Source organism: Lissotriton vulgaris, chromosome 2_1 (genome assembly GCF_964263255.1).
Source record: "Lissotriton vulgaris chromosome 2_1, aLisVul1.2, whole genome shotgun sequence".
Taxonomy (NCBI): Eukaryota; Metazoa; Chordata; class Amphibia; order Caudata; family Salamandridae; genus Lissotriton; species Lissotriton vulgaris.
Genome location: NC_141687.1, coordinates 1,558,360,609 through 1,558,385,317, shown reverse-complemented (window position 1 = coordinate 1,558,385,317; position 24,709 = coordinate 1,558,360,609). Strand labels below are relative to the sequence as shown.

At 43.1% G+C, this 24,709-nt stretch overlaps 1 protein-coding gene across 1 annotated transcript in view; it reads left to right on the top strand.

Moving 5' to 3' along the window:
- The window catches only part of MCM6 (minichromosome maintenance complex component 6), a 46,278-nt gene that overhangs the window by 4,029 nt on the left and 17,540 nt on the right, over window positions 1-24,709 (top strand). The window contains exons 2-13 of the mRNA XM_086957446.1: window positions 4,078-4,224; window positions 5,781-5,891; window positions 10,307-10,556; window positions 10,911-11,076; window positions 11,150-11,295; window positions 11,673-11,823; window positions 13,583-13,724; window positions 14,798-14,939; window positions 16,334-16,441; window positions 16,520-16,675; window positions 17,948-18,076; window positions 22,802-22,963. Of these exons, the coding sequence (XP_086813572.1) occupies window positions 4,078-4,224; window positions 5,781-5,891; window positions 10,307-10,556; window positions 10,911-11,076; window positions 11,150-11,295; window positions 11,673-11,823; window positions 13,583-13,724; window positions 14,798-14,939; window positions 16,334-16,441; window positions 16,520-16,675; window positions 17,948-18,076; window positions 22,802-22,963 (1,810 nt within the window). The remainder of the gene's footprint in view (window positions 1-4,077; window positions 4,225-5,780; window positions 5,892-10,306; window positions 10,557-10,910; window positions 11,077-11,149; window positions 11,296-11,672; window positions 11,824-13,582; window positions 13,725-14,797; window positions 14,940-16,333; window positions 16,442-16,519; window positions 16,676-17,947; window positions 18,077-22,801; window positions 22,964-24,709) is intronic.

Sequence of the window (24,709 nt, the reverse complement as noted above, 5' to 3'; positions counted from 1 at the left end):
CACTAAGGGGGGGGGGGGCTTGTATCTCAACATGCTGTACTAATAACGGAGCTGACCTTTTAGCTAAGGATGTGAAACATTTTCTCTGGGCAATGAGGCAGCCAGTGATTACTGGGCATCAGTGGTCATGCCACCACAATTCAGACTGCCGTCCCGGGATACTGAATACTGGTACTCTAGTTCATAGGTCTTCAAACTGTGGGGCGCGCCCCCCTGGGGGGCGCAGCATCCCTCCAGGGGGCGGGGCACGCACTTCACCTTTTATTGTTGCTTTCAGACTGTATCTCAGCCCGGCTGCTGCAGCCCCAGCTGCTGGGGCCTGGGCTGAGTGTCTGGAGTCACAGGTCTTTAGAGGCCAGAAGCACAACGATTTCAGAGGTGGTGGGGAGTGAGAGGGGGGCTAATTCTTCGAGCAATAGGAAGAGTGGAGATTGAGGGGCTCTAAGAACGGGTGAAAAACAAAGCCTCATTAATGCATAAATTGTCTTTTAAAGACCTGTAAAGTGCTTGTCAGTATACAAAGTGGGAATAAATGCTCACATTCTTTGGCTATCTGATCATCAGAATCCACGCTGACCCCCAGCAAACCCACAATCTTGGAAACCCGTTGCTGATTGTCTGGGCTTGGAGCCATTAAGCAAGAAGCTGGCCTGATTTATTTTCCCAGCATAACATTTCTGTCCAGTGTGTAGGAGTGCATATTCTGCTGCATCCATATCATATGCACTATGTAATTTACAAGATGCTGTATGTTGGAGTCTTGCTTTGTGAGAGCCAGTGCATAAATGAACTCCTTCCAGTTCCCTAACTTCCTTTTTCCATTACTCGCATTTGTCCCACCTGTCGTATTAAGCCCAGACAACATGTCACTAACCAATGTCGGAATAAGCTTAATCCCCCATTGAAATCAAAACTTGGAACTGGAAAGCTAGAAAATGGCCACTATACGACCAGTATGAGGTAGTTCAAAATAATGGGGCCAATAAACTTGCTAGGGTTTACGCAATACTCGGTGTCCTAAGGGAAGCCAGGGAGTCCTTATGGCAACGGAACAGGTATGTGCATAAGTATAAAATCAAAAAGTGAGGGGGGGGGGGAAGAAAAAACAAGAAGCTGCCCAGTTCTCTGTAGCTCTGAAATCCTATTCTTGCCCAATGTATTGTGGTACAGTCCAGGCTAATAATGAGAAGGCTGTAAGTCCCAGGAGGCTTGCTGCACTGCCTCTGCTGGAATGCTCGCAACACCAGCTCCTCCTGTCTAATATGCGCCTCCAAAGGAATGTGGCCTGGGCCCAGGCATCAGGTCACATTCCTTTTTTCTTGGCTTGTAAAAACCAGTCCAGGTGAGGCTGTTATTGCCCATGCCCTGGCAAGACCAGAGCCACTCATCCAGTGGTCATCCAATATTTGGTTGGAGGTTTTCCATTCTGCAAGAAAGCTGATTGGTCACGAATACTGATAAAGCCTAACCAGCCTTACAAGTACAATATTCTGGATTCCCTTTGGAGCAAGGGCTGAGCTGTGTGCCAGTAAAATTGGGAGGGACTACATTCCAACAACACAGCATCCTGCTAATGCTGCATGCGTATGGTCTAGGTCTGAGTCAGGGCCGTGAATTCTTATTCACTACTTCTGGCAGTACTGCTGGATGGTTTTAAAAGGAGAAAGGCATTGCCTGCTATGAAACTGAACAGTGTACGCACCCCACAGAAGAGTGCGTAATGTAAAAGATGCTCCTGTACCTTTGGGTCATGTTCGCGCTATATAAAACTGGAAAAAAATATATTACAACATTTTGTGAGCACTCCCATTACCAGGCACTGCTCAAGACTGGAAGTGGACCACAACCTAAGGATGGCAGAAGCAAGAATCCATCCACACATTGTCTCTGTGGAGAAAAACATGCACTCTCACACCTGTGTTTTGGGAGTGTTTTTGCTAATCTATCCTAAATGTGTTTTATGTGAAAAATAAAGCACCAATGACATTTTCTGTTCTAATTGTTTTCTTTTCATTTGAACTTTAGAATAAGCACATGCACTACAAAAACTTCACTTTATAAAACACTCTTACTTTATTTAATACATTATTTGTCCTATACAACATGGGCTCTGCAGGAGGAAATGGCCATCAATAATGCAGAGTACCAGCTTCCAGAACTTTTTTTTATCAGGTGGTGGTGGCGATAGGGGGGGCTCGACGTGTAAAAAGGTTTAGATGGGGAGCCTCGGCCGACAAAAGTTTGACCTCTGCTCTAGTTACTAACTTTGCAAATTAGAGGCAAGTGGGCTAAGTCCATTCATAACACCCCTGATCAGCATGCGTGGATGATAGATTATCTTAAATACGAATGTAACGAATCCAAAAAGCTATGGCCACTGCAGGGTGATCTGTGGATTAAAACTTTTTTTTTTTAACAGCATTCCTAAATAACTTATTTTATTGTGCCTAATGTTACTTTCCAAAGTAAAGAGTAGACTTCCTAGTTATTTGATGGAGCAATACAGAGTTCATGATGCAAAAAGTTAGTTTCCCAGCTTGTCAGTCCAAACAAAGTCTGCTGATGCAGAAGTTGGCCTTGCGCCATTTGAGGCTGGAGATACCAAAGTTTGCAGGTCTATATCTTAAAACTTGCCAATTGGATTTTGTGGTTGTTGGGTAACATCTGCAGTAGGGTGACACTCATTGCTCATAAGCAGTGTGAGTCCATGATCTTGAAGCTCAAAGTCTGAGGCTCCTCCACACAAAGCTACATGGAAAATCTTATTTGCAGAGGGTAAATGCAGGCTCCCACAATAGAGAAGTATCGTGTGATCTGGGTGGTGTATTTTCGTCATAATCAATCCTGAAATGCACTCTGATTTTCATGCATGTTTTGGCCACCTGGTTTGTTCACTTCCTCGAGGTGGAAAGTGTTCAACTTACATGCTACTTTGCCTGACAATTTGCATGCTGATAATTGCTTTCGAAAGAATTGCAGTTATAAAATGTTTCCAAGACTTATAGTTGAATAATAGTTTATGCAGCGTTCGAAAAGCTTAATGCAGATCTTGGTGCCAAAAAGCACTTAACTGCTTAGGCCCTTTTGGAGGTATTTCTGCATCTAGATTGATACTTTTTTATATTTGCCTGTTGCTGCATTTTGATTTGATTATTAGATTTGTAGAGCGCACAAATGCCCGTGGGCGTCTTGGCGCTAAAAATGACTAAGACTGCTGGAGGTATGACAGAGGCGCCGCGGACTATTTTGAAAAGACAGGTTTTTATGGACTTTTGTAAAGATGGCAGTGATGGGCTGTTTTTTATTGCTGCTGGTATCTGATTCCAGGTCTTTGCTGTGTGCAGAACAAAGCTTCTCACCCCACATCTTAGTTGTTTAAATCTGGGGGTCTTAAGTAGCATAGCTCTGCTAGACCTGAGGGTCCTAGGTGGGTCGTATTGTTTTAGGTTGATTTTCAGAAAATGGGGGCCTGAACCATGCAAGGCCTTATATGCCAGGCACGCTGACTTAAATTGAATTCTCTTCCCTATTGTTAGCCAGTGGACACTGCTCATTCTGAGCGCCACCGGCTCAAATCTGGGTATGTCCAAAACTAGCCTGGCTGCAGCGCTCTGGAGGCGCTGGAGTATTAGTAGTAGCTGTTTTTGAAGCCCTGCATACAGAGCGTTTCCATAGTCTATTTTCGATAATGCCAACATAGTTACAAGAGTTTTCCTGGTATCTAAAGGGAAAAATGGCAGGAGCTTTCTTATCAGCTTCAGAGTGTGCCATACAGAGGAGGAAAGTTTATTGATCTGGGCCTTGAAACTTAGTTTGGCGTCAAACATGAACCCCAAGTTCCTTACGCTGTCCACTGACACATGACAGCTTGGTATGTGAGGTACTGTAACCCTTCTGGTCTTGTAATGTCTCTGTAACTTGTTAGCTAGCACAGCTGGCGATGGTCTTCCAAAGTTTCTTGTACGTTGTGTGCACATTGAGGTTCTTTCAGCAAAAAAATCAGCCCTTTTATTACACCCGCACTCACTAGGCAAGATAAATGCTTCGAATAACAAGTACGTTCGCTTTTACCTTCAGGTTCCAAAGCAGCGATGGTGAAGTTAAATACTTGAGAGACGCTGAAGAGTTAATTCGTCCAGAGAGAAATACACTGCTAGTCAGCTTCCTGGATCTGGAGCAGTTTAACCAGCAGTTGGCGACCACAATCCAGGAGGAATTCTACAGGTAAACTTGGTGCGATTGTCTGCTTTCACTACAGTTTTCTTGAGTTTCCAGTTGAACGTTTATTGAAGGTATTTCATTATCTGTAGCCCTAAATATATCGCTGCATATAAGGAACTTTTCAGCTTGTGCATATTCTTGACGTGGTAAGTGTGGTGCACATTGTATTACTGTAGTTGGGATGTATGTATGTTTGTTTTTCTCCTTTAGAACAGTTTTCCAAAAATAAGTACTTTGGACACTATATTCTGCCACAATATCCCAATTATACCTAAAAGGACACGACTTTGGTATATAGTCCATATCGTTTGTAGTCCCCCGCTGAACCTATCCTTCTGTATTTGGAATTTAGTGGCTTATATATTGTTTCTATTTATGCAATCTGGTACGAAGTTGTTGAAAGAGGGTCTTCTAGACTGTGGTAAACGCCTCTCTAGTGTTCTTTCGTTTTTTTACAACAGCAAGGTGGTAGTTTATGATTTATTTGTTCAGAGGCACGCATAGGGTGCAGCAGTTATCCCTCTACTCGTATAAGAAGCAGTTGGTCAGGCAGCCAGAATTCTCATTTTTATTTATACGCATATTAACTACGTTAAAGGTGATTGTGTATTGTCTTGTATATTTGCCAACACTTGGTAAGTACACGAGCCGACAAGACTATCCTGCACTCCACACTTATTCAGTCGCTTGTGTTGCTGCTTAGCTCTGTTTGTTTACATGGGCTTTCCTAAAATGTATCCCTACATAAACAGTCTTTCTAGTTGGCTTGTACGTAGTCTACCTCGAAAGGTATTGAGTGATAAATAAAATGCCTGCAAACCAAACATTCAAGCACATTAGTTATCGCTTTAGGGCATGTAAATGCAATGCTGTTGGTGGTTGGTGCATTTCTATGTAACTAGCTGATCTGCAATAGAGTATTTTCAGCTTCTATTTTTTTTCTCTGCCGCTTTTAAATTCCATGCTCAGTGAAGTATTGCCTATTGATTTTTTTGTTTGTGGCTGCTCTCTAGCTCCCCCTGTGTGTTAATTAGTGCACTGTTTGCAGTTTGGACCTGTAGAGTTAACGATGCTCTGATGTCCTGCTTGCAGTGCTTTACACCCACCTTTACGTTCTGGCTCCTGATATCATATAACCAGGCGGGACGCCGATTTCCCCCTCCTCCCCCCCCCCCCCCCCCCCAAATTCCCTCCTATTGGTTTGCTGATGACCACGTGGGACTGTTTTAACTTTGTCCAAACTTCATTTTGTGAAATCGAGCCACCAGCTGAGGTTTGGTGCAGTGGCTGACGGCTGACCCGGTGTGTGAGGATCACGATTCGATTCCTGGCGGCAGCTCAGCATGCAACTCTGGGCAATAGCTCACTATCTTCCCGTGATTAGCTCGTGTTTTGTTCAGCAAAATGAGTGCTCCCTAAATGGAACAACTAGTATGTGACATTTCAATCATGCCTGTAAATGGCTCCTCTATTTGACAGTTCTTGGCCACATTTAAATTGTATTTATCATTAGAACTACAACTATGAGGGTTGGACACTAACACCCTTTTGTCTTTCAGAGTTTATCCGTACCTGTGCCGAGCAGTAAGAAGCTTTGCCAGAGACCATGGCAATGTTCCCCCAAACAAGGAGTTTTATGTGGCATTTCAGGAACTGCCGACAAGACACAAGTAAGATGGTGATCAAATGGATTGTTGAGGGCCTATTTCTATTTTAACACTTGTAGTGATAGTCTTCTGGAATTTTGTGGCCCAAAATGTTGTGATTGCAAAGTTTACAGCAGCAAGAATCCAGATCCTCAAAGGAGCACAAAGGTCAGCCACGTAAAGTTCAGGGCCCAACATTTCAGGGAACTATTTTGTTTTGGGTGATATATCGGGAGTCTGTGATGGCTGAGGGATGTACTTTGTGTGTTCTAGTTTTAGTGGTTAGATGTCCATTCTCTTCAAAATTGATGATCCCTTTTGGGGAGGAGGTGCTGTTGGGGGAGAGGGGACAATGAGGAGGGAGGTAGTGGTGCACTCATAAAGATTAGACGTAACCCATGAGGAAAAACACTGTGTAGAAGGATCTTTGAGTTAATGAGAGGAAATACGTCCGCCTTATTTGTTGATTTAAAAGCGATTGGCCTACGTAAAGGTTTTCATAATGGAGACAGTGCACTATAAATCAGTCCAAAGCGCTTTAATTTTCAAAAATAGTCCTTTTTATTGTATTTCAAAATTCTTCAAAGGCCTCAGCCGACGCGTTTCGTTCCAAGTTGGAACTTCAGGGCTCAAAAGATGGTAAGTTAGCAAATAATTGCAGGCGTAGAGGGAATCTTAATTGAAATGTGGGCCACCCCTTGTATCACACAACGTTTGCTCTTCGTGGAGCGATCTTTGAAAGAGTGTATTTGGTATGCGGAGTCCCAAACAATGTATTGGCGACCCTCTTAAAGTCGATATATGAGAAAAGCAAGGCCCCTTTCACAAACCTCAATTTGAGTGAAGTGTAGATTGGAAAAGAGGTCTGGGTCACCCTAATGGAGGATGATCCAGTTAGCTTTAGAAACGGCTTCCACTCGCACAACTCCTGGACGCCTCTCCCGTCACACAAGGGATGGAGGTGGTGCAGCTTACATCTTTTGGGGGGTTATACATGCCCTTATTGTTTCTAAAGCTAACTGGATGACACACTTTCAAAGATCACTCCACGAAGAGCAAACGTCGCGTTGTGTGATACAAGGGGTGGACCCACATTTCAATTAAGATTCCCTCTACACCTGCAATTATTTGCTTACTTCATCTTTTGAGCCCTGAAGAAGTTCCAACTTGGAACGAAACGCGTCGGCTGAGGCCTTTTAAGAAATTTGAAATACAATAAAAAACTATTTTTGAAAATTAAAGCGCTTTGGACTGTTAGTGCACTGTCTCCATTTTGAAAAAGTTTCTGTATCTGTCTTCACAAAGTTTAGCTTTGGTGTGGCAAGCTCGAGACGTGGTTGTGCACTGAAACAATGTAATTTTGATTTACTCTGAAACCGAAGTGCTGGACCCTTGTCAGCCATACAGTTTCTTTCTTCTGAAAAACCTACGAAAAGGTGAATAGGTTTGGAAAGTTGCTAGATAGTTTCAGGGAGAGATCGTATGTGAAGGAAGCTCTTATCTGAAGGAAACTTAATTTATTTTTTATTTTTTTGCGTTTTGCACTGCAATACAAAAACTGCTCAGGGCAAACACCCGTAATCAGAACAGATAACCATATGAACCGTTCTGCAGCATAGTTGGCCTCTGCTTCTCAGGGATTCTAATACAAGCAATTTCCTCCCACCCAGGAGATTGGGGGGGAGGAGGGAGAAAGATATGTATGCCCACACATAGAACTAGAAATCCGTTAACCGTGCGGGTAACACTGGGTGGGCGGGTGGTCAATAGTGAAACACCAAGCCTCTGTCACACTTCTTACACACCCCACCTCAGAGACTGCCTGACTCCTCACTCCCAACCCCCAGACCCTTTTTGGGGACGGGAAGCCAACAGCCCACAGCAAGGATTGAGCACGGGTTGGAATCCTCAACCACCGCTTCTCTATCCTCTCAAGAGGTCTACCATTGCACTGTAGATCACCAGGTCCCTCTTTGCATTGTCATCCGTGCAGTCTGTTCGGAGTCTACATTCTTCAGCATCTGCCCATTCCAATTGGTCAATTCTCAATTTACCCTGCATCGGTGGTGTTGGGCTGGCCCAGTGGAGATCGATGCACCATCTAGCAAGCACCCCCCATTTGGGAAAATATGTATTCCATATTCCTACCTTCTTTAGGGAGTGGGAAGAGTCATTAGGCAATGGCACATCATCTGTTCAGCCCAGCCCTGACTCCAGTTACCTGCTGCATATCCTGTAGTTTTTCCTCTGAAAAAGGTCTTCTCTCCTGGTACGTCCTCATGACGTGGCTAAAGTGAGCTGCGGTCTCTCTGCACAATGTACACCCAGCTGAACTAGTCTGGTAGACCCTGTTAAGCTGCTGGGGCGTCAGGTGAGCCCTGTGTAGGTAATAGAATTGTCAGTTTAAATCTAGCGTTTCTGGCTGCTACTTGCATATTTGTCCTAATGTGCCTCCACTGCGTCCGAGAGAAGGGCCCACCAGATCCCATCGCAATTTGCGCTGGCAGAATCCACTTCTCTGTCTGCCTGTTGCTCTTAAGGTCGCTGTACAATCTGAGGATTATACCTTTTAGTGAAACCAGAGTCCAAAATCACCGCCATGATGTGGGAGTGTCTCGGTTCATTTGGGAATGTTGTTCATATGTCTCGGACCGTGCAGGACATGCTCGCGTACTGCAGAAAATGTCCTGGTCCCACCCCAAAATGTGTTCCTCCTTCCGCTAATGTCATGAAGGTGCCTTTCAGAAAATGGCCTCCTGCCCTCCAAATCGCTAGTGCAAAACATCCATGGAACTGCACTGCTCGTGAAGCACAACCACCAAATGGGAAGGTTAGCATATGGGGCACATTTCAAAACCTGCATGACCATCTTTTCCCATTCCTCTGTGACCTGGGTCACTACATAGCTGGTGCTTGCTGGCAGTCCATGGCCTGACATGAGTAGTTTAGGAAGGTCCGCTGGCTTAAGTCTCTTCCAGCAGTGCCATTTCTCAGTTGGGGCCATAGTTTCACCAGTATACAGGAGGAGGCCTGCCAGATACTACAATCTGAGGTCAGGGAGGCCCAGCCCACCCTCTGTAAGATCGGACCTCTGGACCTCTAGTCTGACCCTGCTCCGTCTCCATGCCCAGACTTTTACTTTCCCAAATAGGAAAATTGGTACGACTTCCAGAGCAATCAATTCATGGGAGTTTAGTTGCCCTGCTACCAAGGACACAGAGGGAAAAAGCACTGTTTTATGGACGGGGCTGCTTCTCCGCTAAGGCGGAGAAGCGTCACCCCAATGCTCTTTGAGCAGGAAAAATAAACTGAATTGCGATTTTCATTTTTCACCTGTTCGGGGTGGGTTAGGGCAGGCTGGAAGCACAGGGGAGGAGTGGTTTGTACATTTCAAGTGAGCATGACTGCTTGGCAGGTCCTGGCCTGGCCAAACAGTCATGCGCACTTTGCATGTTTCTGGTGGGGAACATGCCTAGTCCACATCTGAGCACTGATCCACGACGCTCGGAGCAGTCACAGCGCTGCATTGCAGCGTTGTGATTGACTATGGGTAGTCTATTGCTTTCTGGTTTCAGCAAAGCAAAGGAGAACGCGGGCACTAAGTATTTTTTGGTTCATCCATCCATTCCCCCCTCACTGCCCGCCACTACTGTGTGTGGAGGTTAACATGCAGACACCAAAGTTGCCTGTAAGAGTCTGGACTGGAGCTTTCGATACAGCGCCTTATGTCACATACATCTGGGCTTAGCCAGCGTGCATTGACTCAATATGCATTGTTGCCTACTCGATACACTTCTCATGAAAAAGAAAACATTGGGGTATTTGGAAAGTGTATTTTTTTTTAATGGAAAGACAGCAGACCTGGTGGTAGAGTAGTGGGTGTGTCTGCTGGGTTTACAAAGTGTGTGGGTGGTAAAGTTAAAGGTAATTGTATCATTGGGATAATGAGTCCTTTAGAAGGAACTTGTTGCAATGTCCAAGCATTGGAGGAGGAAAAAGTCTGACAATAGATTGTAGTCCTATCGGGTAGTAGAGCGAGTTGAGGCCTGTGCTGCAGATTCAACAAGTTAAGTGTATTGGTCAACAGTTTGGTGTTGCCAAGTGAACATTATGGTGGACTAGTATAAGCCTTTGTGGTCGAGTGGAAATTAAAACCTAAAGGTGTTCTGCCGCCTAGAAGCTTTAATGTTTATGTGGATTAATGTCTGACCAGAAAGAGGGAACTTTGTTTGAAGGTGAGTAGTATCTTGGAGATGGACGTGTGAGGTTAAAAAATATATTGGATTATAAATCTGATCTTTAAGCAGTGCGGTTAGATTCTAAAATCTTTGTATTTTAGGTTGTTTAAATTTACATTTTTGCATTGCTTGTGGCAGTAGTTTACACACTCTGTATATCGAACCTCACTAACCTTCACCCTAATTGATCTTTCCCCACAGAATTCGAGAACTGACTACTCCCAGAGTCGGCTCCCTGCTGCGCATCAGTGGGCAGGTTGTCCGTACCCACCCTGTTCATCCTGAGCTCGTTAGTGGTACCTTCTTATGCCTGGACTGTCAGACGCTGATCAAAGATGTGGAGCAGCAATTCAAATACACACAGCCCAACATTTGTAAAAATCCTGTTTGTGCAAACCGCAGGAGGTTCATGCTGGACACCAATAAATCAAGATTTGTTGATTTTCAAAAGGTATACTTTGTTTGTTCATCCTTCAATTAAACCAGTGTGGCATAAATAAAACAATATATACATTTTTAAAAAAGTATGTTGCTAGAATAGATTTTAAGTCTTATTAGAAGTATTCACCCAGCTCTTGTTCCCCTGTACACACCACCTCAAGTCTCGATTGGGATCTCTTGTTTGTACAATTTGGGTTTAAATGACCTCTTTTAACTCTAAGAAATTAAGTAAACTTTTACTGCCCAAGTAGTTAATCTAGCAGATACAGTGAAGAATCTGCCTACACTCCTTTGGCATTGTTAAGTAGCTTGACACAAGTTATCTTTAAAGATGGATCTGCTTTCTCATGTGTTGATCTTGTAGGTGCGCATTCAAGAGACCCAGGCGGAGCTTCCTCGTGGCAGCATTCCTCGCAGTGTGGAAATAATCTTGCGCGCTGAAGCCGTGGAGTCGGCGCAGGCAGGAGACAAGTGTGACTTCACAGGAACATTAATTGTTGTGCCAGACGTGTCTCAGCTGGCCACTCCTGGTAAGATGGCTTCCAATTTTCGTGTGATTCAGGCCTGTGTTAAAAATTTGTATTAATTGTTGGTTTATTTCAGGAGTGCGCGCGGAGACCAGTTCCCGGGTTGGTGCCCCTGAAGGCTTCCAGAATGAAGGTGTGCAAGGACTCAAAGCCCTTGGAGTCAGGGACCTGTCTTACAAGCTGGTGTTCTTGGCCTGTTACGTGGCACCTACAAACCCCAGGGTGAGTTCAGTCAGGAAAACCTATGTGTTTTAATGAATGGTATGTTCTCTTCATATTTGGTGATTAAGCTGGTGTGAGGGAATGACCACACCAATTCACCTAAACTTTATCTACTGTAATCTGCTGTAAAACGTACAATTTGATCACCCTGTATTTCATGCGCCTGTTCCAAGAATGTGCTTGTCATACCTTGCGGATTGTGATTAGACTTAAAAGCGCAGTGTGCCCTGTCCTGATGCACTCTTCCTAGAGCGACAGTGGTTAATGTTGGCGTCCTTTACCACTGAAGTGCAAATCCCAGGGACATGACAATGATCTCGGCTACTTGGGTAAACTTGATATGAATGGACCTTAACAAACTTTTTCTTTCTCCTCAGTTTGGAGGAAAGGAGTTGAAAGATGAAGAACAGACTGCGGAGAGCATTAAAAACCAGATGTCAGCCAAGGAGTGGGAGAAGGTCTTTGAAATGAGTCAGGACAAAAACCTTTATCACAACCTGTGTACCAGCCTTTTTCCAACGGTTCATGGTAAATCAAGTTACCTTTACTGCCACAGTCTGACATTGCTGTGGAAACTTAATAGAAATGATGCAGTGATAAAAGCTTCTAAGTTCTGTTTTGAATTGAAGACCTGTATAAGGTTAGGATGTTTCTTAGTCTAATCGGGTTCAAATAATAGGGCACCCCAACTGGAAGAGCAAGCCTGGAGATATACTGCCAAACAGCGAAGACATGAATGCGTAATGGACTTCTTGGTTACTTCCTAAACGTCTAGCCACTTGAAGAAAGTAACAACCATTGGATAAGCGAATAGTTCTCACCTAAAAGCTTTTGGCTTTGTGTGTTTTGTAGCCATGCTGTACAGCAAGGCTAAAAGTAATTGGTGGCGTAAAAAAATGCTACGAGGCGGCCAGCACTAGCTGGCTCCTTCATAGATTTTTTTTTTCCTTTCCTGGTGGGATGGGGCTAGTATCCTCTGTATCCTGTTATCCCAGTACTGGAACACTCCCAATTCTTGCAATATACTTCCACTCCAGCCTCAGTGTCCTTTAGGGTTCTAAGCGCCGCATCCTTACACATGCTTTCAAGTGCACCCCAGTACTGGGTACACCAGTGTGCTGGCCTGCATCCCGCGCTGGTATCCCTGTGCTGGGACACCTGTGTCCAGCATTTCAACTCACAGAATCGCAGCCATTGCATATCGGTACTGCCATGTGGCACCCCCAACTAGTGGGAGCCCCGCCGAACGATGGCCCGGCTCCCCTTACTACTCCAGCCCCTACTGGTCCCCAAGGCAGTTAGTGCAGGCCAGCTGCCTCTGTAATGGGATACCAAAGGGAGAGGCAGTGCAGTGGTACTGAAGAAGCAGGTGGTTGACAGCCCTAGCCACATCTGGTGTGTACCGCAGGCCTGGCTTCATGAATAGACCAGAGTCCCGATGGTGCAGCGCCCTAGGGTGTCCGTTACTGAAAGCTCAGACGTAGGACTCAAGCCATGTCCCTGCTAGAGCATCACTGTCCCCCTGTGGCACTACAGTGAAGTGCATAACGCGCCTGCATTTTCAGTCCAATAGGTTTATCCCATATCATGAAAGCGCTGCTTCCTCGTGCAAGTTCAGTGAGCGGCGCGCGCTCTCACTTAAGTGATAACTCCTTCGCTGTTAACGCGTATCGATATGAGCGATGGTAGGGATCTCACAGGGCAAAAGCACGACCAGCGTTGCTGTATTTGTAAAGTGCCATGAGCCAATTCAGCTCTCTGCAGCTGTACAAACTCAATTCGCCCTAAACTAACAGCATCATGCTCCGAGCATGTCTCCATTCACTCTTGTTCACGTAGCTTCGGTTGTGTGCACCGTTAAACACATTGCACAAACAGTTTTTTATCGGCATAGTTTTTTTTTTTACATAGAATTTTTCAGTAAATACACACATTGCTCAGCTCTGTGCTTGAAATACAAAAATAAGGTTTGAGATATTGGTGTTGCATTATTAGCAATGCCAATAGCTCAAACTTTTATACTGCGAGACCTATTGTATTGCAAATGCATGTTTTTAATGTTTTGAATTAACAAACAGCTGTTTTTCTGCTCCTCTTTAAATTGTCATAAGTACATGTTCTGGCAATTCCGTGCTGGTGCAAAACACCTGAACCCACCAGCTCAAATTTAAGCACTGCTTAATTTATATCTGCCACTGAATGGGCACCATTTAGTTTGATAGTGATTGGTTTTGATGTCTGCAGTTGGCGAATCTATTCTTATTGTGCTTTGCTCTTGATGATTTAGGTAACGATGAGGTAAAGAGGGGAATTTTGCTTATGCTCTTTGGTGGTGTTGGGAAGACCACGATGGAAGGCACTTCATTGCGTGGAGACATCAACATTTGTATTGTTGGAGATCCAAGTACTGCCAAAAGCCAATTTCTCAAGTAAGCCTTTTCCACACCTTCTAATTTTAACTGTTTGGTTTCTCAAAAATGATTTACACTTTTCTCTAGGGGGAAACATATATCTTTCTAACAGTCTTGACATTGCTTCACATTTCAGGCCTTGATGCATGCAGAAAAAAAAATCTTTATTACTCCTGCATGAAGACCGTGACCGTTGTGTATTTTATGTATGTGTGTATATATATATATATATATATATATATATATATTTTTTTTAATCCTACTGAATGCTCCCACTTTTATTTTACTGAGCTACATTACACGCATGCTAGTATGTTTTTGCATGCAGGTCACAAATAATACTCTGGTTCAGGAATTCGCACTTTGCTCACTGGTTACTGATGTTATTATTAATGTATTCCTGCGTCATATGATTTAATAACTTCTGAAAGAGGGATAAAAACATGAGCAGCTCTACGCAAGTGTTCGTATTGAAGATATTAAAACTGCTTCACTAAAAGAAATGTTGTGCACACTTGGTATTTAATATATACCCAACGTATTTTGATTGTATGGACACGGATCCCCCATTTATTACCTTCATCCCCTCTACACCAACTCATTCATCTTGCAAGCTTTTGGTTGATTTTAAAATTTAAAAAAACTGGATACGATCCCTGTTTTGTAAAGAACAAGCATTGCTTTGGCCTTTGGAGGCCAAAACCATTCTGTATCGTCCCTGTTGAATATTGTTAGCAAATTGAATTCCAATCCGTAGCATCAATCGACCTTTGACTATAACAGTAATTAAGTGGTAATGGTAGCTGTTATGGAGATGTTTGCTTTAATTTTGCTGCCTCTTACTAAAGTGTGTGCCCATTCTTAAATATTAGATTAGCAGCATCTTAATCCCTGATTTTGGTGGTCTGACTTGTCCTGCAGTAACTTTGCACTATTACGGTAATCTAATACTGTTCTTGGAGCATAAGTAGTTTAATTCTTCAAATGTACAGTTGCATATTTCACTTTAAAAGCTTTCACGTTTATGGAGTGCCTGGTGCTTTTCATAAATGTTATCTGTTTCTGATCAAAACACATTTACTCTACCCTAGGCACGTCGAGGAGTTCAGTCCACGTGCTGTGTACACCAGTGGGAAAGCGTCCTCTGCTGCTGGTCTCACTGCAGCTGTTGTAAGAGACGAAGAATCGCATGAATTTGTCATTGAGGCTGGAGCTCTGATGTTGGCTGATAATGTGAGTAGTGCTTGTGCAGTGGCTTAATGGCCTTAAGTCAAGAGTAACCTAAGCATGGAAATTTTATTCTTGCTTGCTGTTTTTTATTTTTTTTATTTAAAGTTTGTTTTTCTTGATTGCACAAAACATGAAATAATACTGCGTTGAAGGCATCACATTTTATCTGAGGTGGCAAGGCTGAACTTTCAGCCTGAATATGGGTGTACTCAAACTGCATGAACATCGCTGCTGTCCTGTTCCACTTTGTCAAAGTCTTCACTCTGCCTACCTCACGGTTTTCCACAGCTGCTGTGTAGGAGTCTTGTATTGCAGGGGGAGAGACTGCAAGATTTGTTTAATGGCAAGACCTGTTATCCCAAAATGCATGATTTGTCCCAAGGTACCATGTGCATGTGATCACAAATTACGTTGCATCATGAATGGATAAACCAGAGTAGGAAAACTAATGTTTTAGGCTTGTATATGTACAAATTATTTAATTGCAGTGATTTTCGTTCTGCATCTCACCTCTGCATGCATGCACCATTAAACTAAAGTATTTGATCACAAAGAGTATTTTCCTCCTTTTGCCTCCCACGAGAGTCCTTTTGTAAAGGGCTCATAAAATTACTTATTATACATCTTGTAAATTGCACTTAATCACCTTGTATTGTGTAACTATCTTCAGCATAATCACTGTCTAGGATTTTGGTTAAAGGGTACTGTAGTTGGGTACAGCTTTTTGGAGCTGCCTTGAATGCAGATTCATACTGTTCACAGCGCTACAGGGGTTAGTTAGCTCCCCAACTCTCTGCTATCAGCGAAAGTGACCACAGTTTTAACAATCACACGTCACACTATTCGTTCATAGTCATGGCCGTGCACTAAAAACGGTTTGTGGCTTGGACGGCTAGTCCTGCAGACAGATGAATGTTAAATCTGTGACTGCATGCTGACCAGTACATTTAAGCACAAAGGTGAAATACTTGAAGTGCCCACCACTTGTGCTTGCTCAATTCCACAGTCCATTCTTTTTTTAGAGCCCAACCTCGTGCAAATCGGCCATGCTCCTACTCCAATGGGGGACAGTCTAGCTGGAACTATAAGGTCACATGTAGACCGCATAAAATCCCTTATTGGTGGGAGGTGCATCATTTTTGAGTTTCACTAGCTTGCACTGTGGTGCATTTATCAGATTTGTCAGTGAAGTTGCTCTTTTCTAGTATACAGATACCACTGGGTTTTGGTGTTGCACTTTTGTGTCCTGTTTGTACACATTTCTGCCCTAGTCTTAACTATTGTCTGGAAAGAGTAGTGGCCCCTTGCAGAAGTTATCTGCTGTTATCATTCTACAAATCGTACAATTAAATGTTTTTGTCAGGAAAACCTAATTTGTCATTTAATTTCGGTTTCAGGGCGTTTGCTGCATTGATGAATTTGACAAAATGGATACTCGAGATCAAGTCGCCATCCACGAGGCCATGGAGCAGCAGACTATTTCGATCACCAAGGCTGGAGTTAAGGTACGTTGGCCCTCAGTCTTTGTAGAGTGCTGCACACTGGAAAATGACTTGTTTCATGCATTATTTTTTTGCCCTTAGGCTACTCTGAATGCTCGCACCTCCATCTTGGCAGCTGCAAACCCTATTGGTGGGCGTTACGACCGATCAAAGTCTCTGAAGCAAAACATAAACCTATCGGCTCCCATTATGTCCAGATTTGATCTCTTCTTCATTCTTGTGGACGAGTGTAATGAGGTAAACTGCTCATTGTCTCTACACTACATGTAAAGAGGATGTCTTAAAAGGTGCTTCTGCAATAGTTTTCTCAATGGTGTTTTTGGCTAAAAAGGCCAGTTGCACATATTTACATAAACTGTTAGATGCATAAAATGTCGGTTAACAACCCAGCTTTTGTTTTCAGTTGGTCGCTCTCTACCTCACTGTTGGATCCTAGAGTACATGTACTGTCCGTACTAATACACACTCACTCTGGTTAGTTGCTAAGTTTAGTTGGCGAGCAGCTCCTGAATCTACTTCTCTACACCAGTGAAACACTGAATTTGCTTGGCTCATACAGCAGTTTATTCATTCCAGGTTGGCTTGGGTGGTATTTTGCCAATCAAAAGCTGTGATACTGTGCCTGGAGTGGTAAAAAGCTTTTGTCATTTTACAGCTGTGTGGTCCTATTCTTAAAGACTTTGAGGTAGAAATGGCAAAATACTTAGTACTTTTCTAGCTCCGCGTGGATAGCACTGTGCTAATTCAATGCTTAAACTTTCCTAGAAAAACAGACATTTGAGTTGAGCAAATTCAGTGTTGCTGGTGTTGTAGGGCACTCTACACAGGAGCTGCCCTCTACCTAAACTTGGGAACTACCCAGAGTGCTCTGCATGTATAATTTGTGCTGCACTCTTAAGCATGAAAGGGTATTGCTTTGTGTGTATATATTCGCCCTGCCATGCAGGTTTCTCAAGTTAATTGCAAATCTTATCAACTATGTCACGAGTGATGTAAATATAGGGTAATTAGCAATGTTAGTGTTAGGTTTGAGTCTGTAACCCTCCAAATAAGTCAGTTGAACTTGCCAGTTTAGGCGCTGCTAAATGTGGTCCAATTCGTATTAGATACACCGTATAACACTCTAAGCAAGTGTTTTCCAACCTTTAGGAACACACTGCACTGGAATTTGTGTTGACTATATGGGAATTTATAAAGTTATTAGTATCATTTTTTGTGCATTTTAATATATATTTTGTGCTGGACTTCCGATGTACCTGACAAATTTACTAATAGCAGACAATCTGGTGTTTTTGGTGATCTTTTTCATAAGAACATTATAGTGCTGTCAAGTGAAATAAGTTTTATCCTTGCTTCCAGTATGGTATTCATGTGTGAGCAAACAAAAGGAGTAGTTTCTCTGCAGGGTTACTCGAATTTGACAGCTTGAATGGGTGAATCTAATGACTGTATAGACTGAAGACCGTTGCATGCTGGTTCTTTGAGTAACTTCAACTCTTTCTTTATTAGGTCACAGATTACGCAATTGCCAGGCGTATTGTGGACCTACATTCCAGGATCGAGGAGTCCATTGATCGGGTCTATTCTTTGGATGACATTAGAAGATACCTTCTGTTTGCAAGGCAATTTAAACCAAAGGTAGCGTAAAGTGTACAAGCTAAAACCGAAATTGATTTTGTGGAATTTAATGCATTGTCTGAAGACCAGGACTTCAGAAGCTTTAACTTGTGAGCATTTTGGATCTCATGGGAGCTTTCAGAGAGGGTATCAAACAGTGCTGCATCAGAGAATTGCCTTCTTAGTAGGTATTGCTGTTCAAATCAATTTTCTATCCCCTGATAACACATCCGCCCAATACTAACTTGCAGAGAATCCCTGTAAAACAACTCAGCCCTAGGATTTAATGAACACCCGTGTATTCTTTTTTTAAATGGTTAATGCAGTCTACAGCCACGGTCTATGAATGCAGCTCAAGCAATGGCTTAGTTTGGATCATGTGGTGAAACTTAAGCCTGTTGTCTTACTGCCTGATGTATTACACATTTTGTGAGCAGCCCTATAAAAGTGCTAATTGAATCAGGCTTTGTTAGATCAAGTGGTTTCCTGCTGGCAGGGACTCGGCAAAGCCAGTCGTAAGCTACTCCTCTAAATATATATATATATACACGTCTGAACCTGTGCTCACCCATGTGTAGCTTTGCACTGAGCAGTCCAGCTTATCCTCGGGCCCTAGTGTAAAGTATTGGCACAACCCCACACAACACAAGGCGTACGCCACAAAGACTCCAAACCGTATGTATGAAACACTTGTTTTTCATTACACACTCTGAAATCAAAATGAGACACATGATTTATACACTTTACAGTTGTAGGCAATTGTCGAACTTTTCCATTTGCAGAAAGGTTAAACAGTCACAGTTCTTAGACTATGCCTCGTGTCAGAGCCCCTCAGTCCTTCAACTACACCAACCATTGATTTATTACCTGTGCTGGTGCCCCGTTGACTAGACAGTTGGAACCACCTAACACGGAAAGAAAGTTACTTAATTTCATCCATCCGGATTAGACCTCCAGCTGCCAAACATGAAAGGTTGTGACCCAGGACGCTGGTGCTCTTCCATTTCTGGAAAAAGGTTTTCCTCAAGGCGGAGATGTGAACTGCTGTAGCACAAGACGGACAGCTGCAGGTGCCCACAATGCACACAAAACCCCTCTGGCTTAGTCACAATGTCCTCTACTTCAAAGTACTTTGTGGAGAGAAGCCAACAACCTCTGAGGCTGCAAGGTCAGGCACTGTCGTCTTCCTGATCTGGAGGTCGAAGACAGTCTCCTCTCCCAGCTCCGGTTCTCCCAACACCCCTCGCACACCACACACTGGAGCACAAGCTAGCACCACCAATCCCCATGGTTGCGAGTACGGGTCCCTCTGACTCTGCAAGCTTCCCCCACACTTCTCACGCCTTGGGTGGTTGCTGATCCTTGCGAACACACCCCTCTGCAAGCTTCCCCCCACACTCCTCACGCCTTGGGTTGTTGCTGATTTCTGTGAACACACCCCTCTGAACATAGTTATGATGGTTGGATAAGGAACATCCTGACATACATCACTTTCACCCACTTCTGCCAAACCAAGTGCGATCCTTACAATCTTTTGAAAATGGTGCGATCATTTGTATCCCTGGGGTCTCGCAAACAGGAGGCCAGCTAACCGGCCCTTGGAGAGCACTTCCAGAGCCAGGCCACGGAAGTTGGCACTAGCTGCAGGCCAGCAACATCCAGACAACATCCACAAAGTGTTGGTCCCTTTACTGGAGCAGAAGCCCCAGGCCACCTTAAATCCTCAGATAATCCAGTTGCAGTTACTCCTGCTCTAAGGATATTTCATCTGTCCCAGCATTGAACCAGTGTAGTATGGTTCGGAATCTAAAAGCTTTTTTAACTGCTGAGGTTTAAGTCCCAATAGTTATACTCACGTTGGTCTTTGAAAATGCATTGGTTCAAGAGGCCACCTTTGAAATGCATAGGCCCTCTTTAAATTCTGTACTGTCATTTTATTCTGGGAGGTTAGATCACCATCTTTAGTGGGGTCAAGACCCTACCTTTGAAATGCAGGTGCCAATTCCTCTCCCGCATAACCATCCCAGAAAAGCCCCTCAGCCAGAGTTCTGCAGTTTCTCTTGAGCCCCTAGTTAATGGCCTTCAATCAGGAATGCAGATGTAGCTGTCCCCCAGCTGCCAGATAAGAATTTGAGACTGGCTGACAGGCATACAGAGCCATGAGCATTGAAATGCCTGCTTCCCCAAAAGTGTCATTCCCACGCATGCAAGGTCTGATCTACTCGCACTGCCGGAGAGGATTTGCGAATACAAACTAGTCTATGAACTTCTCAATAGCCCAACACAATACGGCTACTACTCCGCCCATAGCAAATACTGCACAGCAAACTTTCCATACATTCCCCATGCAAATCCAATGTGAGAAGCAGGCCCTTCATACTAAACACACCACCTGGTGCTGTTCACAACCCCTGTATGTAATGTATGCACACACGTGCCCTACCTCTTCCCAGCACTGCATCCTTTCCCCAGGGAGAACTGTGATTGCAAGAGACGTGAAGAATCATGGCTCGTAGCTTTTTAAATGCCAACTGGAGTAACACTAACCTGGGTACTCAGACCCCACCATGGCAAACCTGTGGCACAATCAATGAGCTGTCTCTATGGATGTACAACCTGTACATCAGGCCCACGGAGATGCATTTGAGATGCATGCCCTAGGGAATGTCTTATCCCTTGACAAGGGACTTACAGCTAACTCTAATCAGTCAATCATGTATATGACTAGCACACTAAATAGCAGTGTCAAACATGTTTAAAGTCCTACAGCTAGCATCCAGATTAATACAAAACTGGTAAGCAGAAAAGCCAAAATTCAAATTAGAGTACACGGAGTGATTTCCAACACGCTTCATCTCGTGAATTATAATCCACAATAGCTCCCGGAAATGGAATGTTAAACTACATATATGTGTAGTAATCAGTCTGTAGATGGTAGATTAATGGAGGTATTCTGAATCTGCGCTAAATCGACCCAACGCTGGTAAAGGTCTTTCAAAACCCAGAAAAGCTAAGAGACCAGGTTACTTCTGTTTTGGACGTACAGTCTTTCACGAAGTATTTTTGGTATTGTCTTGGGTGAAAACAGAAAAGTGCCCAGGGACAGCAGACTGAGTGCCCACAAATTGGAGTCTTAGTGGATATTTGCATAACCAGTCGTATGTTCATTTGGGATTTTTTCTTTTTTTTCTTCTTTTCCGGGAAGCTTTTGTAAGAATACAGCAGGATCCCAAGATTGAGTGTTCTGGTGGGTCTCAAAGACTCCTTTTTTGACATGAAGCGCAGTTCCAATTAAGTGAATGACCTTAAGCTCTTCAAAGTCACATCAGATTTTCATGTCTGTGGGATTATTAGAGGTTACAAATAGGAAACCTAAGCAAAGGTGATGTGTTGCCTGGTGGGTTGTTGAGGGCAGTAACCTGACCAATAAAATTCAGATTGGAAAGGGTGTGCTCTTGCACTACTTTTGTTTAACTCAATTAATTTCCACTTTAAGTAATACTTTCAGAACGATGTCCCTTTGCTAGGTGGGGGTCCAACTACCAACTTGTTGCTAGTCGTATGAATTAATTTGTGGATGAGAATCTCCATATGTCTAAATGCAGTTTGAAGGCCACAGGCCCTTACAAGCCAGTATGTCTGGTTTGTCAAAGAAGCACAGATTGAGATGTTTGCCAGATATTTGTTTCTCCAGCTCCGAACATGTCGAGGGCAGATTTTAAAGCCTTCAGTGTCCAATTTGGAGGCTGTTAGTGCGAGCAGCCCTGGACACCTGTAATGCCATGTTCTTCAAGTCATTCATGGTGCTGAATTATGGGTTCATGAAAACGTACCTCTTTATTTCTATTTTGCATTAGTCAGACGTTCCCAATCATTTAAGACCAACTGCTGTTAATCCTTCGTTTTATAGATCATTGAAGCTCAGAGGATAGAAAGCGTGGCTAGACTCTGCACTTACCTTGTTTACTCAGGTGAAGGAAATCTGCTATACAGTTCACGGCGTATCTGGTACACTGTGGATTTAATTTCACATGGTTCAGGAACTTGAAAGCACAAACGAGGCAGTTGAGGTGGCAATCTTTGATTTGACTGTCAGATTCAAGAAGTTTTGTCACCACGCCACATAGAACTATATTTGGGAAGGAAGGTGCTTTCAGATTTTTCTTTTTGCTCTTTGAGAGGAGCGACTCAATTGGAAATGTAGCTTGGCATTTGACCCAATCTCAAGAAGCAGCCTTGGCATATTTGTTCTTGTCCTTTTTTTATGGGGCAGCATTAAATGACTGTTTTGTATCAAATGCTTTGTGTTTGTTGTTCAGCAGGATGACTGTCATGTTTGCATTAAAGTTGATATAGCGCTTGGGTATTGTGAGGATTTCTTAAGATTTGATTTACAACCAGGATTTATCAATATGAATTGCATGAAGCTACTTTTTTCTTTTTAATATGCATTTTATATTTAATAGGTTGCACTTTTATTCCTACTAGTTCCTTATTTATCCAACCAAAGTAAAGTGTTATTATATAAGAATATATAATTTGTACTCCTGTTTTTTCGGCTCACGTTTCTATCAAAGCTAATTAACGAGCAAGACTGCATGGGTTTTAGAGTTTAATCCTCACGTTAAACTGTGGAAAAATAGTACACCACAAAAACAACCTGGCTGCCAAGAGGATTGATAATTTTGAGGACTATTTTGTCGAAGACATTTTGTGACCCCTCGAGCTGCTGTCATTTTGTTGCAGATTTCAAAGGAATCTGAAGATTTCATTGTTGAGCAGTACAAGCGCTTGCGTCAGAGGGATGGCTCTGGAGTTACGAAGTCTGCCTGGAGGATCACGGTGCGACAGCTGGAGAGTATGATCCGTCTGTCTGAAGCCATGGCCAGAATGCATTGTTGTGATGAGGTAGGAAATGTGAACCGTATCTTTTGTCAGTTTGTGCTTTGTCTAGTTTTATGCTTGGATCTGTTTCTAGTTTTTTACCCAACACGCTATGGAAGTCTAGGTTTTTATTTTTTACTTGACTGGTGTGGAGTTACAGTATCACTTCAAGGAAGAGTGGAGGCATGGACTGGGGCACTTGTTCTTTCCCACCCAGTTTTTCGTCATTTTAGTTCCAGCAACACCAGGTTACTTTTTTCTATTTCATTGGAAGTTGACATTTCTGATTTAATAAAGTTTGCATGACTCTCTTGAATCCGCAGACTGGGAGTCCTTTCATACTCCATACTGCGATTACAAGGAGGGATGTAATATATCAATGAATTTTCAACACCTTCTACAGTCTGCTATCAAACTGCTACTGTATTCTGAGGCATAACTCAATAGCTCCTTATCATAAATCATATTTTGAGCTCTTAAACAGGACCTAAAAAAAAATGAACGGCACTTAATCGTTATGACTTTAGCACAGAAAGGTTTTGGGCTTGGAGGACTGCTAGCATGAAATCTTTGTCTGTGATTACTAGTTTTAGAATTCTCTTGCATCCTATATTTACCATTATCTGCCACAGTGCAGGGGCACTGTTAAAGCCCTATTCATGCAATCTGATAATCACAAAACCCTAACCCCTTCCCAAGTATGACAACCTCTTCCAGGAATACAAGAGTAGGTAGAGAAAATTTTAAAAAACTGGGCTTAAAGGCTGGGTCTCCCATCTAACCTACCCAATAATTTGTTTAATTTGCCTGTGGCAGCAAATCCAAATGAGCCTAGGGGGCAGATGGGTGAGATGGCAAGAGGCATCTGACATTTTAGTATGACTGTTCTAACACCCCAACAATTTCATTTTTGTGCATTTTTAATTTCCAAGCATGTACAAATCAAACCAGCAAGCACAAAGATATTCAGTATGGTTTGACAATCAAGCCACGAGCTTGATTGTTGCATCATTTGATGCAACAATTGGCGTAAGCCAGGAATGACCGCTCCATGGCAATATTTAGGATAAGCAGTCATAAGTTCCTTTTTGATCCTTTTAATTTAAAACCTCTTTAGTGGATATTTTGTCTGGCATGATGTACACCTCATGGACCCCCCTGATAAATAAATTAAAGCAATTTCCCTAAATGTTTGAAAGAACATCACCTCAAACTGGCAAATATGTTAAAGTTAAAATCCTTGCATAGACTAAGTTCAGTCACCAGTCAATGATGCCTCCACCACTCGCACAGTTGTTGCAAAACAGGAAAATGTATGTGGTAGAAGGAAGCTGGGTCAAAATCTGAAAATGGATACAGTTGAGAAAATTGGGATCAGCTTATCTTCAGCAAAACCCCTGTAGGCTCTTCAGGTGACTTGAAACTGCTACTGTACCATGTTTTTAACATGTGCATCAAAAATAGTATAGTAACCATGACTGGGAAAGTAAAACCCTGTCTTACAGCAGTGCAATTTGTCAAGTTACTTCCAAATTTGAATGCCTATGACCTTTTTCATGGTCTCATAGTGTATTTGTAATGGATCAGCCAAGGAATAGGATACGGTCCTGTGTAGTTGGGGTGACCACCTTCCCGCTAATTAAGGGTATAAGCTGTTTTACTGAGCTAACAGACCGCATGCATTTTACAGCTTTCATACTATATTGTATCTTTCTTATAGATGACTTCCTCTTTCTGGGGTGATGGTGCCAATATGGATTGTTTGCACCA